This window comes from Terrapene carolina, unplaced genomic scaffold, assembly GCF_002925995.2.
Source record: "Terrapene carolina triunguis isolate 2854851 unplaced genomic scaffold, T_m_triunguis-2.0 Scaffold67, whole genome shotgun sequence".
Taxonomy (NCBI): domain Eukaryota; kingdom Metazoa; phylum Chordata; order Testudines; family Emydidae; genus Terrapene; species Terrapene triunguis.
Genome location: NW_020664418.1, coordinates 48,801,205 through 48,818,059, shown reverse-complemented (window position 1 = coordinate 48,818,059; position 16,855 = coordinate 48,801,205). Strand labels below are relative to the sequence as shown.

At 46.4% G+C, this 16,855-nt stretch overlaps 1 protein-coding gene across 8 annotated transcripts in view; it reads left to right on the top strand.

The window, feature by feature from the left end:
* Positions 1–16,855, top strand: part of ITGA11 (integrin subunit alpha 11) — a 156,654-nt gene that overhangs the window by 95,448 nt on the left and 44,351 nt on the right. For all 8 annotated transcript variants that reach the window (XM_026648390.2, XM_026648394.2, XM_026648389.2 and 5 more), the window contains 5 exons: positions 3,225–3,428; positions 6,437–6,567; positions 8,551–8,717; positions 12,565–12,707; positions 15,623–15,733. In XM_026648390.2, the coding sequence (XP_026504175.1) occupies positions 3,225–3,428; positions 6,437–6,567; positions 8,551–8,717; positions 12,565–12,707; positions 15,623–15,733 (756 nt within the window). The remainder of the gene's footprint in view (positions 1–3,224; positions 3,429–6,436; positions 6,568–8,550; positions 8,718–12,564; positions 12,708–15,622; positions 15,734–16,855) is intronic.

The window sequence follows — 16,855 nt, the reverse complement described above, 5'->3', positions numbered from 1 at the left end:
ACTAGAAGTTGGATTACCTTTCCCTTTGGGAAAACGTCTTCTGGCTACTGGCCCCTTTGTCCAGCTCACACTCTGGGGATGGGCTTCTGGGTCCTGATCGAAACCCCATTTTAATCTGGGGAAAGAATCCCATTTCTTCAGTGGGTTTTGTATCAGGCCCCTGGGGCACCAGGGTCTTCTGGCCAGACCATCTCCTGCTCCCAGTGCCTCAAGGATGGTCCCATGGAACATGGACGGCGTTTCTTCTGCCTTGTCAGCATTTTCCCATTCCCAGAGTCCTGGTGCCTCTCGAAGGTTGCTGCCCTGCCCTTATGGAAAAGCCCTACAGAATCCAATAAAGAATGAAAAGTTTTCTTTTCTTCTTTTAAATCATCCTATGGATTTTAACAGAAAACGATATGCCTGCAGTGGAAGCCATAGGATTGTTCAGATGGTAACAAGGGTTCCAACCAGCTAGAGAAAGGATCGTATTCTGTACAGACTCCGTGTTTCTAGACTTAAATCCCATTTTGTTTCTGTAGAACCTTTTAAAGGTTATGGGACTTTCCATAAGAACCTGTTCAGTCTTAGCCTGAGTCTGTAAAGTGCGGGACATGCTCAAAGATTGCAATGGTGTGGGCTGGGGGAAGGGACTGAGCCTTCTCATCATTCATAAGGAAGTGGTTGGTGCTGGGTCAGAGATTTTGGGCTCTGGTATCACCTGGTACTAGGTGCCTGAGAGGAAAATATAAATGCCCCGATGCTGGCAGTTGAGGGTACTCAACAGCTCTCTGGGGACGCTTAGCATCTCAGAGGCTGTGTGCTGCTTTTCCACATGTGTATTTGGTTGTAGAACTTTGCCTGTAGCAATGGGTGTTTCACAATCTCAAGCAAACCTTTTATCCAATTATTCAAGCATGTAATTGAATGAGAAAGGGGAAAAAAAGACATCAGTGTGAGCCTTCACGGTGGCATTTGCTGGTTCCTTGTTGATTCGTTGTGGGAAAGGCTCCTCTAATAACATTTCAGAATTGTGCTGTCTTCCTTGTTTGGGAAATTGTTTGCAGATTGCACTACCTCTGTTATGATTTCCTCTAGGATTCCAAACTCTCTGAGGTAATGACCAAAAATAGTCTCCGTAGACAGGAAGAGCCATTCCTTCTCCTTCTCCTCCTCTTTCTTGGACATCCTTGTAGCTTTCACGAGATTTTAAATCTTGGCAGCACTGAAAAAAGCCGTAAGCTCAGTCTGATTTTTATTGACAATGCAATGATAAAATTAGATCTCCCACATTGGCACTGAGTACTGTCTTGAGTACAGTAAACAGGGAAGCGCTGTTAAGGAAGAGAGATATACCTTTTAGCATGAAAGCTGATGATTTCTGTTCAGAGACACACAGTAGCAAATGTTGCATTATTTCCATAAACCCAAAGTAGGATTAGCAGTAAGTGTCACATATGTGTGGTGACTTCAGGTCACCTCCAAGAGGAATGTTACGTTTGAAAACAACACTTGAAAAACTCCTTTTGGTCTCAGTTTGCTTTTGCTTTGTGACCTAAGGAAGCCAGTAAATAATTATAATTGGTTAGGAGGATTTTGTAACAAATGTCCTTGCCTCCCAAAAAAACATGTTGTGCACTTCCTGCTCCGTGAAGACTATAAACAGAGGCACTGTCCCTAGATTTTAACTCTTGAAAATTGGAGATTGGGCGTTACCGATGGGAGGGTCCCTCTCACTCTCCAGCAAATGCCTGAAGTAGCGGGGTTTCAAGACCCCATTCAAGGCTCACCTGTTGGACCCATGTTTCCTTGGCTCTGGGTTGAGACGTGGCAGGTTAGGTCGGGTTGTTTGATAAAGGTTTGTGCAATATGGCCAGTTGATTTCCTTTTTTAATGCCAACAGCGTCGCTAGCGGCCACAGCAATGGGTGCCTAATACTGAAATAATAGTAATAATGCCGCGTGAATAAACAGAATTAATCTGACAAGTGAGGCTCTGTGAAATTGCAGGGGAAATTTCAGCCGAAATATTCACACAATTTTCCTGACTTGGTTTCGTGCCCTTGGTTCTTTTATTTTGGGGGAACGTTCATGAAATCAGCAATTTGGCAACGCTGCTTGTGTTCACGGTGCAGTTTTGCTTGAAATGGGCTCGTTGTCACTCTGAAACTTGATGACCACAGCACCTGTTTTGAATTTGCAATAAAATGCAAAAACATTCAGAGCTGGAGCTAGCCTCTGCTTATATGTTCCGCCCCATCCTCACAGGCTGCAATAGCCAGGGATCTGCCCGGCTGTGGAATCCCCAGCCCCACCCTGTCCCCCCAAAAAATACAGTGCACAGGGCTGAAATGAGCCCCCAGCAGGCAGGGCTCTGCTGTACACAGTGGGTGAGCACATGCCCATGCTTCTGAAATACTGCGTCCCTCCCACAGCAGAACAGGGTGCAGAGTTTGCCTCAAGATGAGCAGATCTTACAGCCATATAGATACAGAATAATATTTGTATGTCCAGATCCCTTCCACTTAAAGATCTCAAAGCACCAGACAGATATTAATGAATTAAGCTTTACAACACCCCTATGAGGAAGGTACGTGATCTTGCCCCTATTTTACAGATCAGTAGGCTGAGGTAGAAAGAATCTAAGTGGCTTACCAAGATGATAGAGCCAATGTTTGGTTGGGCCAGAAAAAGAATCCAGGGGTCCTGATTCTCTGTTCTGGCCGGGAGTCCGTAATGCTTGGTGTTCTCAGTTACAATGGGCAGCAATCTCTGTGTCACTTTCTTTCTCTCCTAGCTTAGGTATGTACATGGCCCCCCTCATTACTATCTTTTCACCTCACACCACTCCTGCTATTATCCTCATTTAACAGATGGGGAACTGAGGCACAGGGCGGCAAAGTGACTTGTCCAAGGTCAAATAGAAAGTCTGTGGTAGAGCAGAAAATTGAACACGCGTCTCCCAAGTCTTGGGCTACTGCTTTAACCACTGAACCATTCTTTCTGTCTACCTAAGGCTTTTATACTGCTGTCTATCCTTCCACATGAAGTCAGTAGCAATAGCAAAGCACTTAGTCATGGATTTTCTGGCTCTTCTCTCTTTTTGGAGTACAGTCACTATTTAGGTTTGGGGAAGGGGAGTTGTTTGTTCTGTGGGGTTTTAGGGAGTTGGTTGATTGGTTGTCTCATGATTTGGGATTTTTTTATTCCTTCATCTTCATTGCTGTTTCTCCTTCCCCTTTGAAGGACCGGTTTGTTTTCAACGGAGCTCTGAAAGATTTGCAGAGCTACCAGAATTCTAGATTTGGCTCTTGCATTGCCTCTGTCCGTGATCTGAATCAAGACTCCTACAACGATGTTGTCATTGGTGCTCCTTTGGAAGATGACCACCAAGGAGCAATATATATCTTCCATGGCTTCAAAGAAAACCTCCTGAAGATGTATAAGCAGGTATGGTTTCCCTTGTCCCATGATTTCCCCACCAGCGAATTCCAAGAATTGTAATTTTCTCCCACTTTAGGGCCCCTTAGAGTGGTATATTTAGTGTAAATGAGAATCAGGCCCTGAAAAGGGGAAAAATACAGTTTGGAATAGTTTGTGGAAATTTGACATCATTTCTGAGGTAATAGTGCCTCAGATGTTCACAAGCCAGGAGTGATCTCAATTCATCTCTGACTACCCATTTTTTCCATATCCATTTATTTCACCCTTGAGTCTCCCATGGAGACTTTACCAACAGGAGAGGGCTAACATTTTTTGTGTTCCTGAAAGTGAGACGTGGCAAGAGATAGCAGTGTCATATCCTCCCTTGGTCAACCTATCCTGGGCAAGCTCTACTCCTGATGCCATCTCATGGGCAGGGATGGTGTCCCTAGCCTCTCTTTGCCAGAAGCAGGGAATGGGCGACAGAGGATGGATCATTTGATAATTACCTGTTCTGTTCATTCCCTCTGGGGAACCTGGCATTGGTCACTGTTGGAAGACAGGATACTGCTCTAGATTGGGAATTGGTCCTGCTTTGAGCAGGGGGTTGGACTAGATGACCTCCTGAGGTCCCTTCCAACCCTGATATTCTATGATTCTATGGACCTTTGGTCTGACCCAGTATGGCCATTCTTATGTTCTTATTGTGTTACCAGAAATCAGTGAGAGGATTAAAATGGAATTCTCCTCCTACATTTAATGTGTGTCTACACTGCAAGCTTCGTTTGGTGGTGTGTAGAGCACATACGTGCGTAGCGCCCTAGCACTGGTATAGCAGTGTAGCTGGTGAGGCCTGGTGAGCGTATACCTGAGCACATACCCTGCACTGCTCACTCAAGCCGTGCCTTCCCGGCTACACCGCTATTTTTACCAGTGCAATGTCCCGCTGCCTCCCTGCTACTGGAGTCTTTCCCCACCAAAGGAAAAGCCTCCGGCAGTGAGAAAAGGCTCTGGCATGAGTTTCCCCACTACTTCCCCCCTGCCAGAGCTTTTCCTCGCCACAGTGAAAGGCTCTGACATTGGAGAGCCGCTGACGGCTTTCTGCACTGCTTCCCCACTGCCAGAGTCTATCACTAACATCACAGTGTGGACGCAGCTTGCTTTTCACTGCGATGTGTGGCTACACATACTGCACACGATGCCGACATTGGTGTGTAGTGCAGGCACAGCCTGTGAATTATTCAGCAAGGTAAAGTACATCAGAGGTCATTGGCAAGACTACTTTTCAGAGAGAAGCTGCCATAATCCAGAACGTGAACTATCGCATCTCCAAACATCTGCTATCTCTATTAGCACTTGTAATGCTTTTGCCTAGCTATCCAGTATTTTCTGTGTTTGGAAGTTAACTTGTTCTTTCCATGCGTCACTAATTAATCAGAGAATCTTCTTTTGCCCAGATTGTTCTTCTTAATGTTGCTTCGCAGGCTCCAGTATAAAATCTGTCTCCAGTGACAAAATCTGGAGGTGAAATCCTGGCCCCATTGAAGTCAAAGAGAGTTTTGGCATTGACTTCAGTGGGCCAGGATTGCACACTCGCTGTTTAATTGTCCCATAATGTGACTGTAAAACTAGTTCCAAGATATTTCCTTCACATTTCCATGCTGAAACGCACGAGATACGAAAGATGTATCGAAAAGGAATGGGATTTTTAGAGCTTCGTACAGTGGGACTGGTTTTGTAAATGAAACAGAATCATAGAAATGTCGGGGGGCGAATATGTGGAAGGGACCTCAAGAGATCATCTGGTCCATCCCCCTGCACTGAGACAGGATTCAAGTCGACCTAGACCATCTCTGACAGGTGTTTAACTTGTTCGTTAAAAACCTCCAACCTGTTCTTCAAATCCTCAGCAGAACCATCCTCAAGAGCTAGGGAAATGGCACAGCCGCCCACTTAAACTATTTTCAGTGGAAAGTTCTGAGAGTGATACCGCTCAAAAGCAAATGTACTGTTTTCCCAACAAATTATGTCAATTTCTTTTCCTTCAGTCATTTGAAAGTGACTCACGTAGCTCTGAATGCTCTAAAGCCCGGTGGTTAGTTCAGTGATCTCGGCTGAACATAACACGTAAGCGTGATTACTCCACAAGATCAAACTTTAATTTCTAGATCCACTGACTTGTCAGAAAGCAAGCAGGGAGCATGTTTTGTAGAGCTGTGAGCTCTGTGTGTTAGAGACTAAGGCCTGACTGACATAGGCACAGCCTTGTGCACCGGCAAGTGAATTTATGTGCATTCACACCCACGTATGCCCGTCTTCATGCACATATACTCACACTCATGCACCCACACACATGTTCATGCATGTTCCCACATACAAATGCATACATGTGCTCACACTTACGTTTTCACACACACATTCATGCTCACAAACATACTTTCATCTTTACACACTGCCATTCATGCTAGATTCCCAACAAATGAGTCTGAATGGAGGTCTGAAGGTGGTGCACCAAACCCACAAGGGAGTTCATCACCTGAAACAAGAGATCCTTGTTAAAGGATAAAACCCAAGCTAGAATAGGGTACTGGAATGCAAGAACCACTGGGAAACTGAGTCAAGAAGTCAGAGAGATGACTCGTTCAATATTACTATTGTTGGAGTGAGCGAAATGAGGAGGACTGGATGCAGAAGACTCCATTCAGATGGTATTACACTACTCAATTCAGGAAACTTAACACATTCCACCAGAGATATCTGTGAAGAATACTTGGTGTCCGCTGGTGGGACAAAGTAACCAATGGTGACGTGTTACAAAGGACTGACCAACAGAGTGCAGAGACAATGATTCAAGAAAGAAGGCTGAAGTGGTCTGGATATGTTGTATGGATGTCAAGAAACGTGGCATTAGACAGACGGAGAGGGAAACGCCAGCTTGTCTCATGAGTCACAAGGCACAAGAGCATAAAATAATAATAATAGTAATAGACTACTCATGCTAGAAACAAGAGTGGATTTCTTTTTGTGCATTTCAGAGAATAGCAGCCGCAGACCTTCTTCCAGGCCTGATGTATTTTGGATGCAGTATCCACGGACAACTAGATCTAAATGAAGATGGCCTCATAGACCTAGCAATTGGCTCCCTTGGAAGTGCTGTGCTCTTATGGTAGGTTATGCTTCCGGGTTTTGTAACTGCCCTCTCACCAGAATTCATTGAAATATGTTGTCATTTAGGGGAACAACTGATTCTCCAAAAATATGACCGATTTTATACCCTTAACAAGCCCTGCAGTATTCTACAATAATGATCCAATATACTTAGGCTTGGAGAATTAGATGATGTGTGTGTGTGTGTGATTTTGACAGATATCTGTATTTATTTATTTTTTGTATTTTTATCAATTCAAATGTATTACAGTTGTGCAAAATTATGGGTTGTCAGCATTTTTTTACTGTTATCCATTTAAATTTTCACAGTGGTGGGAAATTATAGAGGAGGGTCAGACAATAATTATTCAATGACAGTAATAATTAGGATTCAAAAAGTTAAAGCTTTATAATCATTAAGCCACAAATTGTCAATATCACATATCAAAATATACAAAGGAAACATACTTCAATCAAATTTTAGTTAGTTCTCAAGCAGCATTTTGCTCACTTTGCTTATCTGTCAATTTCAGTTATTATTGATGGAAAGATTTTGTTGGTTTCTGTGTGTGTACAGTGAAATCAACACTTGCCAATAAAGATCTAATTCTTCCAAGCCTAAATATCCTGGGAAGCAGCAGGGTTCTGGACCGTTTCTGTAGAATGGTATTGGAAATGTAGCTGTGCATGAAAAGGTGTCAAAACATCACTGAATTTCATAATTAATTCCCCAGGAGTTTCAACCAAAAACCAAACTTCATGTTGTTTCCCAAAGCTCTCTTGGTTTTATTTAATTCATAAATTAATACATAAAGCGTTAATGAATATTTGGAAAGCACCTTGAAGGCAGGAGGACAGACTCTCAGCCGATGTAAATTAGCACAGCTCAGTGGAGCTACACCAAATTTATACCACCTGGACATCTGTCCTGAAAAGTGCTACCCACTTGCAGAGGACCAAATTCTCCTCTCAGTTCTGAGCATGCAACTCCATAGAAGCCAATGGGATTACAGAGGAGAACTTTGGCTGTATGTTCGTTAGTGTTATTCTTCACCTACCAGTATGCAGTTATTTCCTCTCCCGAATCCCAGTTGAAGACTGATCATTGTACAATAGCGGCCTACGGTCTGAGCCACGTATGTCGTCGCCTGAGGCCATGCTTAGCCAGGTGTCCTGCAAGTACACCTGACCCATGTGACACAGCCCCGCATAGCGCTCTCATTCCTTGCTGTGCTCCTGGTCACTTCTCCTCCTATCCCGGTTCTAGTTCATCACTTGATCCTCTTCAAGTTCCTGAATTTCCTGCCAGTGCCTTCTTCCTCAGTCACCTCCTTGGAGTGGCTGTGTTAAGGAGGGTGGCACTATGAAAGGGGGTTACTGCAGCTATGTGGGGTGTCACATGTAGGCAGGAGGAGGCTGGTGTGGTTTGGGCTATGCAGGGGTGCAGCGGAAGCCCCCGTGCCCCAACCCCACTCCACTCCCCAGCAGAAGCGCCAGACGGCGGGGGAAGCCCCAGCCTCCAAACCCTGGCTGTGGCCCCAGGACTGGAGGAGCCCTGGCTTCCTGCTGCGGTCTCAGGGCTGGGAGAGCTCTCACTCCCTGCTGTGGCTCCAGGGCCCTGGCGAGGTGCTGGGCCGCAGGGGGTGGGGAGAAGAATGAGCAAACAGGAGGCCAGAGTATGGGGCGGAATGGGGCAGGACCATGGGTGGAACAGGGGCGGGACCGGGGGGCGGGGGGGAAGCAGAATGGTGTGGAGCCGTGGGAGGGGCCACAGGCAGAAGGGACAGAATGGGGGTGGGACTGCAGGTGGAAGGTGTGGGGAGGGGCCCCCCTACTTGCTGTGCCCCAGGGCCCCACGAAACCTTAATCTGCCTCTGGATGGGATGCTTCACATCTTACTCCAGGGAGAGCCCTGTAAAACCTATGTATAGACACCCGTTTAGGTGTCCAAAGACAAGCCACAGCCCTGCGGTATAACGCGTGTACCTTGTTCCCACCCTAGGTCCCGCAGTGTTGTCCAGGTCAATGCCAGCATTCGGTTTGAACCATCCAAAATCAACATCTTTAACAAAGACTGCAAGCGAAATGGGAAGGATGCCACCTGCATGTCTGCATTCGTCTGCTTCACTCCAGTCTTCCTCTCGACTCATTTTCAGACGGCAAGTGTGGGTAAGCGAAGGCTCCCGCTCTGATTTTGCCATGGCTCTTGTGAGAATCGACCTTTTCATTTGTCTTTACCTGGCCTGCATTGGTAAGAGCACTGCCAAGCTGCCCCTGTCTATTAGCAGGAGTGGAGGCGGAAGGGGAAAATGAGCGAAGAGCTTGTTAGGTGCAGGGTAGCACTAAACACATGTGCTTAGCCTCATCTGACATGGCCCATTCTCGACCCAGGCCCCACCCCTTTTCGACCTGCACACTGGCAAGTAATGGAGGAGATGTGCCAGGCCCTTTAGATCTACCACTGCTCAGTGCAGGGGGCTGCACCTCGTACGTCACCCTATTAGCATCTACGTGTAACCTCTGCTCACCCCTCCACTGGAGTGCAAAGTCTTGCAGTTCCTCCTCCGCCCTGTGCAGGGACTTGCAAAGTCCAAGCTTTGCCGTTAGAAAATGGTGGAAATCAGAACATGAGGTGACCAAAGAGGCTCTTGTTACCGACAGTCCACGCAAACCCGTGTAGGTCCCTGTGTGTAGCGGGGCAGATACCTTTTCTCCCAGGAGTGGGGTAAGCTGATTGGGGAAGAGGCCCACACCTCATCAGGCCCTGATATGAGGGCTAAGGGAGGAGCTGGGTCAGTCTCACTCCAGCCTTGGAGTAGGAAGGGCCTGGCTGCCTGGGAGCAGGGTACCTGACGCAGAGCAGGGCTGGGGAAGGGCAAAAGGAGCTGGGGAGCTCCAGCCTGGCAACTCCCCAGGCTGAGGCCTTGGGTAAGGCCTAAGCAGGAACTGGGGCTGCAGAGGTGTAGCCCGGGGATAGGCAGAGGCAGCTGGTCCCACCCCTTTGCCAGTGATGAGTGGCCATTACAGACTGCAGTCTGCCCCCAGAGAACGGGGGCTAGAGGGTGACTGGCAGTAGCCACTGAGGCAAGGTGGGTGTAGAGGGTTGGGGGTTCCCCTGGGAGGGGAGACCTAGAGCCGGGGGATACTGCTGGGGCAGAACCCTGAGGTAAAAGGCACCGGGGTCCGGGAGGGACACAGGAGCCTGAGGCAGGTGAGACACCGGCCAGCAGAAGGCGCTCCGAGAGCTGGAATTGAGCTAATTCCCAAGGCAACCAGCAGGAGGCGCCGGCGCCGTGCCGGGGAGTGCTCGATCTGCTACACTGCATTCATAAAAATGATTCCAGTCCTCAGGGCGATTAGCACGGCCAGCTCTCACCGTCGAGCAGAAAACACAAGCTGGAGCAACAGTGAATCGCTGTGCAAGTTTTATTAAAGAAAATAACCCTCGATTGGAAAATGTGCCACGGTTCTAGGGATTGTGATGTAGAGGGAGCAGAGGGACCCCAGCCCCCCTGAAAGGAGATCGGCCAACCGCGCGGCAGGGCCGTGCACAGCACAGTCCACCCAGCGCTTGTTCTGAGGGTAGTCGAATTCCTTCAGGATTGACCTCTGCTCTGAGCTTTGTAAAGATCCAGAAGCAAGGCCGTCTAGGCTGCAGCGTTCAGTCTCTCACGCTGGCTACTGCTCTGTTCTGGGACATCCTGGCTTACAAAGGGAGCCCTCCCAACCATGGGCTGTGGGAATTGTCACAGTTCTCGTACAGTCTGTGTGTGGGAGTTTGCTGCCTTGGTCTTGCAGCCACACAGTACATCTGTGGGCCATATGCCTACATACTTGGCTAATATCACAAAGAGCCTTTATGAGCCGGTCGATCCTGCTTGGCTTTAAAACACTGCACGCTGCTCTGACCTGGAGTCTACACACAGGATGCCCATGACTCAGCTAGAACAAGGAGGAAGCAAAAACAGCGTGGCCTATAATAACCCCCCAACAATGTATAGTAAAATGCTATGACAGGGGCTTATGTTATGAGTGAAATCATGTCCCCAGTGAAGGCAATGGCAAAATTCCCACTGATTTCACCGGGGCCAGGATTTTCCCCTATAATGATCAAGGCTGAAATTCTGTGTGTAACTCACCCTGTCATTTTAGAGCTTGCAGAAGAGGGTGACACAGAAATGTGTTAGAAGGGAGAGGAGATGCAGAGGGTTATCTCTCAGGAGTACAGTGCTGCTGAGGGCCAAAGGAAGCAAGAGAAGAAAGAAGCTGAATTCTGAATGTCTTAGACTTTGGATCTTCCATCTATTTTTAGCATTGCACTAGCGGGTATTAGGTCCTAGCACCGCACTAACACAGGCCGTTTGGGGTTTTGTCGGGGTGTGGGGAAGGGGGGGAATGTACAGCAATATTTAAGAAGAAAAATGCTCTCTCATTACATATGTAAGGGATGACCTGCAAAGCAGAAAGGGTACTTTCAGAACCAGTACAGTGCATGGTGTGGATAGATATCAGACAAATGTTTAAACAGCCTGTGCATTGTTAATCCGTGTCCTGAAATGACCCATTTATATGGTGGATTGTTGAAACACGAATGTAAATACTTCTAAAATGTCTGTTAAAAAGCCTAAAGTGGCTCCAGAATCCCAAATCCCTGACTCCCAGGTTCTCAGGTATTGCTGGTGTCCACAAGTTCCTTTTCCTTCGTTTGGCCAGAAGGTCATGACCTTTCCCCTCTGACCTCACCACCTTTTGTAACCTACAGATAGGATTACTGAAGTGTGCACTACCGGGGGCTGCTCTTGAGAGCATCAGCTGGTGCAGAATCCAGCTGCTTGTCTGCTTGATATATGTGTCACGTGGAGCATATTAGATATGTAGTCTGGTTTCCAGTGCTATTCATGGGATTAACTTTGATTTGTTAAACCCTTCGTACTCTAGCCTGGGTCTAGGCTGCCTTAGAAGCTACCTCTCTTTCATCTTCTGCTGACAGCCCCTAGATTTTAATTCTGGGAGACTGTTCATGACTCACCACTCTGGAATTTACTTCCTCTGCTAGCCAGCCTAACGAAGCCTGCACCTAGGTGTCAATCTCATCTTTATCCTCTCATCTTTGGCTGGGTTGGCATGATTGATGGAGCTGCCTTTGTGCTTTCAGTGGAGTTTCCTTCCGCCCCTATCAAGGTGTTAATTGTAAAGACGTTGTGGTGATTCGGTTGTATAGGAGCTGAGCTCCAAGGCTTGTAGAGGGTGCATGCTACAGCATAAGGCAGAAACATACATAAACAAATAATTCTGGGCACCAGCTGGCTGTCACAATGGACAAGGTTCCATATGTGCTGACACAGTACAATGTGAGGGCTGTCTGTTTATACCTTACAACACTGGTTCTCAATCAGAGGTCCAGGGGCCGCGAGCAGGATTCAGGGCATCCGTCAAGCAGGGCCAGCATTAGACTCGCTGGGGCCCAGGGTAGAAAGCCAAAGCCCCACTGCATGGGGCTGAAGCCCAGGGCCCTGAGCCCCGCCACCCAGGGCTGAAGCTGAAGCCTGGGCAATGTAGCTTCGGTGTAGCCCCTGTGGCATGGGGCCCCAGGCAATGGCCCTGCTTGCTACCCCTTGACGTCAGCCCTGGCTTTTATATGCAGAAAACCAGTTGTTGTGGCACAGGTGGGCCATGGAGTTTTTATAGCATGTTGGGGGAGCCTCGGAAAGAAATATGTTGAGAACCCCCTGCCTTACATGACCTGTGGTTTGGCCAGCTTCTTAAAAGGACAAAATGGCAACAACTAAAAGTTGCCTTCAGATCTCTGAATTAGCATCTTTTTTTTAAAAGGGGGCTTTGATAAGCTCTGCTGATGACATTTTGAGTCCATGCATTGACAATTCATAGATATTAATTTTATTCTGGTAGGAGAATGTTCATTTGTGCTCTAGGGAAGGATGGAGCAGAGCGGAGGCTTTGCCACATAAAAATGTAACAGTAGAAAGAAATCAGAATCAAATATTTCCCTTTTCAGGATTAAAATACAATGCAACCATTGACGAGCGAAGGTACACGCCACGGGCTCATCTGGATGAAAATAGCGACCGGCACACTCATAGGCTGGTCACATTGTCTGCAGGACAAGAACACTGTGACAAGCTAAATTTTCACGTCTTGGTAAGTATAGATGGCACCAAACTTGGAGACTCCTTCAACTCCTTTTGTAGTCAGTGGAGAGACTGAGTGGGATTTAGATCAGGCCAGGTAAAAGAGTTCTGCTTGGCAAAGATCTTCATGCAAAACAGAAACACATCAGGAAGCAGGCACATAAGCCAAGCGGAAGTGCCTCGAGTACATCACATGGCTGGAAACCGGGCTAAGCTTTATCTCCAAGTCCGGATTTCTTATTGCTGGGTTTGATGTGGTTAAGGATGAAATCCGCTCCGAGTGAGCTGCTGCAGTTTGATAGCTGCTCAGTCTGCTATGTGAGCCAGCAGGGGACCTGAACTCCTCCCAATCCCCAGTTACTTTTTTTCTAAAAGCCGTTTCTCATTTCAGTGCTGTAATCTATGGAATTCATACCGGGCTTCATCGCTCACGTTCGAGGACCAGTCCAAATGGTTCTGAACTCAGTACAAACACACGCAGTGACTTTGATTCAGGACCAAATGTTTTCATTTTCCTTCCCAGACTTCTTCACTTTGTGCATTTCTTCTACCAGTAGACTCCCCTTGCTCTTGGGTTAGAAGCCAATTAAAGCTTCTGCATAGCAGAGCCCAGCCAAGAAAGAAATATGATCAAATTGACCAACCTAAATGATGGGAAATTACTCACAAGTGGAGATAGATCTGAACTGAAGCCTGGATCGAAACACCCCCAGATTTGGGGAAAATGTGGATCCTGATCTGGAGCTGAAATTCACAGCTAGCCAGGCCAAATCCCCAGACTCAAACTTCTGTGAAATTTGGGAAAGTTTGCATCTGAAGTTTGAATCTGAGTTAGTGATTTGCATTCATTTCTGCTTGTAAGTTTCTCTCTGGCATTATTTTCTAGAGCCAGATGTTCAAAAGACACCCCCCCCACCCATATTAAACATCTGCACCTTTGTTTCTGGTTCATTAAGACTCAGTCAAGGGCAGCCATTATGTCTCTCTATACGCAGTTGTTACAGTTTGGGAAATCTGGCGTGGTATAAACAATCACTCTTTGTGATGATCGACTGTTTCAGAGCAGATGTTCTGCACTCCTAAGTACCCCTTGCACTTCTACACACACACAACCCCTCACATTTTATTTGTATAGGTCAGGAGGCACGCATGCAATCTCAGAGCAGTAAGAGGCTGTGTTTGTTGTCTCACCTATGTAATGTCCTTTAGTTGTAAGATGAAAGAAGACAAATGCAAAGGGTGTTAAACTGTGATACATTTACTTTGTAAAAAATTGTTCCACCATGTTTCGGTTTGTGTTTTCAGTGCACCCAACTATTCCTGCGGAAAACATCTACCCGTTTTTAATGATGTATTAGAGAGGCTACAAAAGCAGAAAGCCCAATAATAATGGGGGATTTCAACTGTCCTCATATTAACTGGTTATATATGTCACCTCAGGAAGGGATGCAGAGATAAAATTTCTAGACACATGAAATGACTGCTTCTTGGAGCAACTTGTCCTGGAACCCACAAGGGAAGAGGCAATTCTTGATTTAGTCCTAAATGGAATACAGGATCTGGTCTAAGAGTGAATATAGCTGAATCACTTAGTAATAATGACCATAACGTACTTACATTTAACATCCTTGGGGGGGGGGGGGATGCCAAAGAAACCCAGCACAGCAGCATTTAACTTCAAAAAGGGGAACTACACAAAAATGAGGAAGCTAATTAAATGGAAATTAACAGGAACAGTCACAAGGGTGAAATGCCTTCAAATTGCATGGAGACCATTTAAACAGACTGGCTCAAATTAAATGTATACTCCAAATAAAAAAAAACAGTAAGGAGGCTGAAAAAGTGCCACCATGGTAAAGAGCAGAGAAGAAGAGTCAGTTAGAGACAAAAAGACATCTTTTAAAAATTGGAAGTCAAATCCTAGTGAGGAAAATAGAAAGGAGCACAAACCCTGGCAAGTCCAGTGAAAAGTGTAATAAAACAAGCCCCAAAAGAGTTTGAAGACCAACTAGCTAAGAACACAAAAACTAATAGCAAATATTTTGTTAAGTACCTCAATGCTGATAAATGCAAAGTAATGCACATTGGAAAAAATAATCCCAGCTATATATACAAAATGATGGGGTCTAAATTAGCTGTTACCACTCAAGAAAGAGACCTTGAAGTCATCGTGGGTAGTTCCCCAAAATCATCAACTCAACATGCAGTGGCAATCAAAAAAGCTAACAGAATGTTAGGAACTATTAGGAAAGGGGTAAACAATAAAACAGAAAATATCATAATGCCACTATATAGAGCCATTACCCACTCCTTGAATACTGAGTGCAGTTCTGGTCGCCCCATCTCAAAAAGATATAATAGAATTGGAAACGGTGCAGACAAGGACAACGAAAATGATTAGGGATATAGAACAACTTCCATATGAGGAGAGATTTAAAAGACCGGGACTGTTCATTTTAGAAAAGAGCTGAGTAAGAGGAATATGATTGAGGCCTATAAAATCATGAATGGTCTGGAGAAAGTGAATGGGAAAGTGTTATATACCCCTTTGCATAATACAAGAACCAGGGGTCACCCAATGAAATTAATAGGCAGCAAGTTTACAACAAACAAAAGGAAGTATATCTTCACACAACACACAGTCAACCTGTGGAACTCATTGCCAGGGGATGTTGTGAAGGTTCAAAAAATAATTAGCCATGATGGTCAGGGACACAACTGCATACTCAAGGTGTCTCTGAACCTCTGACTGCCAGAAGCTGGAACTGAACAACAAGGGATGGATCACTCAAAATTACCCTGTTCTGTTCATTCTCTCTGAAGCATCTGACATTGGCCACTATCAGAGACAACATATTGGGCTAGATGGACCATTGGTCTGACCCAGTCTGGCCGTTCTTATGTTCTTATTTTCTCTGCCTCTAGGACACAGCAGACTATGTGAAGCCTGTGACATTTTCAGTCGAATATGGGCTGGAGAATCCTGACTATGGTCCCATGATGGATGATGGCTGGCCAACTGCATTTAAAGTCTCTGTACGTAATGGTCATTGCACTTGGAGGAAAGTACTCTGCATGGGATAGCCCACTGCAGAACCAGTCTGAGCAATAGTCGACACTAATTATCTATAGCACCTTTCACCCAAGGATCTCAAAGCTCTTTATGGAGGTGGCTACGGTATAGTCTCACCATTTTATACATGAGGAAACTGAGGCATGGAGAGGCTGCGTGAGTAGCCCAAGGTCACACAGGGTTTGTCTATACTTTGAGCTGGCTACTCTCGGTTCTAGCCCGGGGATGTCTCCTCCCGCTACAAATCACACCCCCAACTCGAAGTGTAGACATTCACACCGTCAGCCAGGTCTCCTGACTCTCAACTGCTGGAGCATGTCTGCTCCGGTAAATCTCAGTGATATCCTACCTGCACAATGCATATTTGTTATTTCTTTCTCTGTGAACCATGGCACATATGAGAATCCATGTTATTGGTATCACTTAAAGCCTTACCCTCAGTCACATCAGAGCCAGTGGTTTTAAAACCTTGTCCCCTGGCTTTGACAGGAGAAGCAAAATTGTCAATGGTTAACCATAAGGGGCTGGATTCCGTGGTCCAGCAATTTCACAGCGACTGTCACTGGGAAATTCCCCTGGTGCCGGGGGGATTAGTGCAAAGCCGGCAGGAACAACTCCATCACCTCCAGTGCCAGAAACCAGCCCCCTGGCAGAAGGGGAGGAGGGGGCACGGCCGTAAAGGGGGTGTCCTAGGAACAGTCTCCGCTGTCCCTATTCTCCAGTTTCCCAAGGGACCGTGCAGCAGTGGCATATGTTAAAACCACCCCCTGGAGCCAGGCAGCTCTGCAGAGAATAGAAAATCAACTCAAAAGAGTGCAATAACGTTATGCTCCCCTATTGCAGAGCCAATCTGATTAGAGCAGCCTGAGGGCTCTTACGTTCTCATATTACCCTATGGAGATCTAATTCTAGCTCTTTGCCAGGTAGCAAAGACTTATGGGTCGGGGGTTTCCCATACACGTGCCTTCCATTTCAGTGAGGAACCCAAGGCTGTGTTTGCAAGAAGTGGGGTGCTAACCCCAGATTCTAACCGGAGTGACTACACTCTGCCTAGCCCAGATCCTCCTGTAATTCCAGCTGGGTAC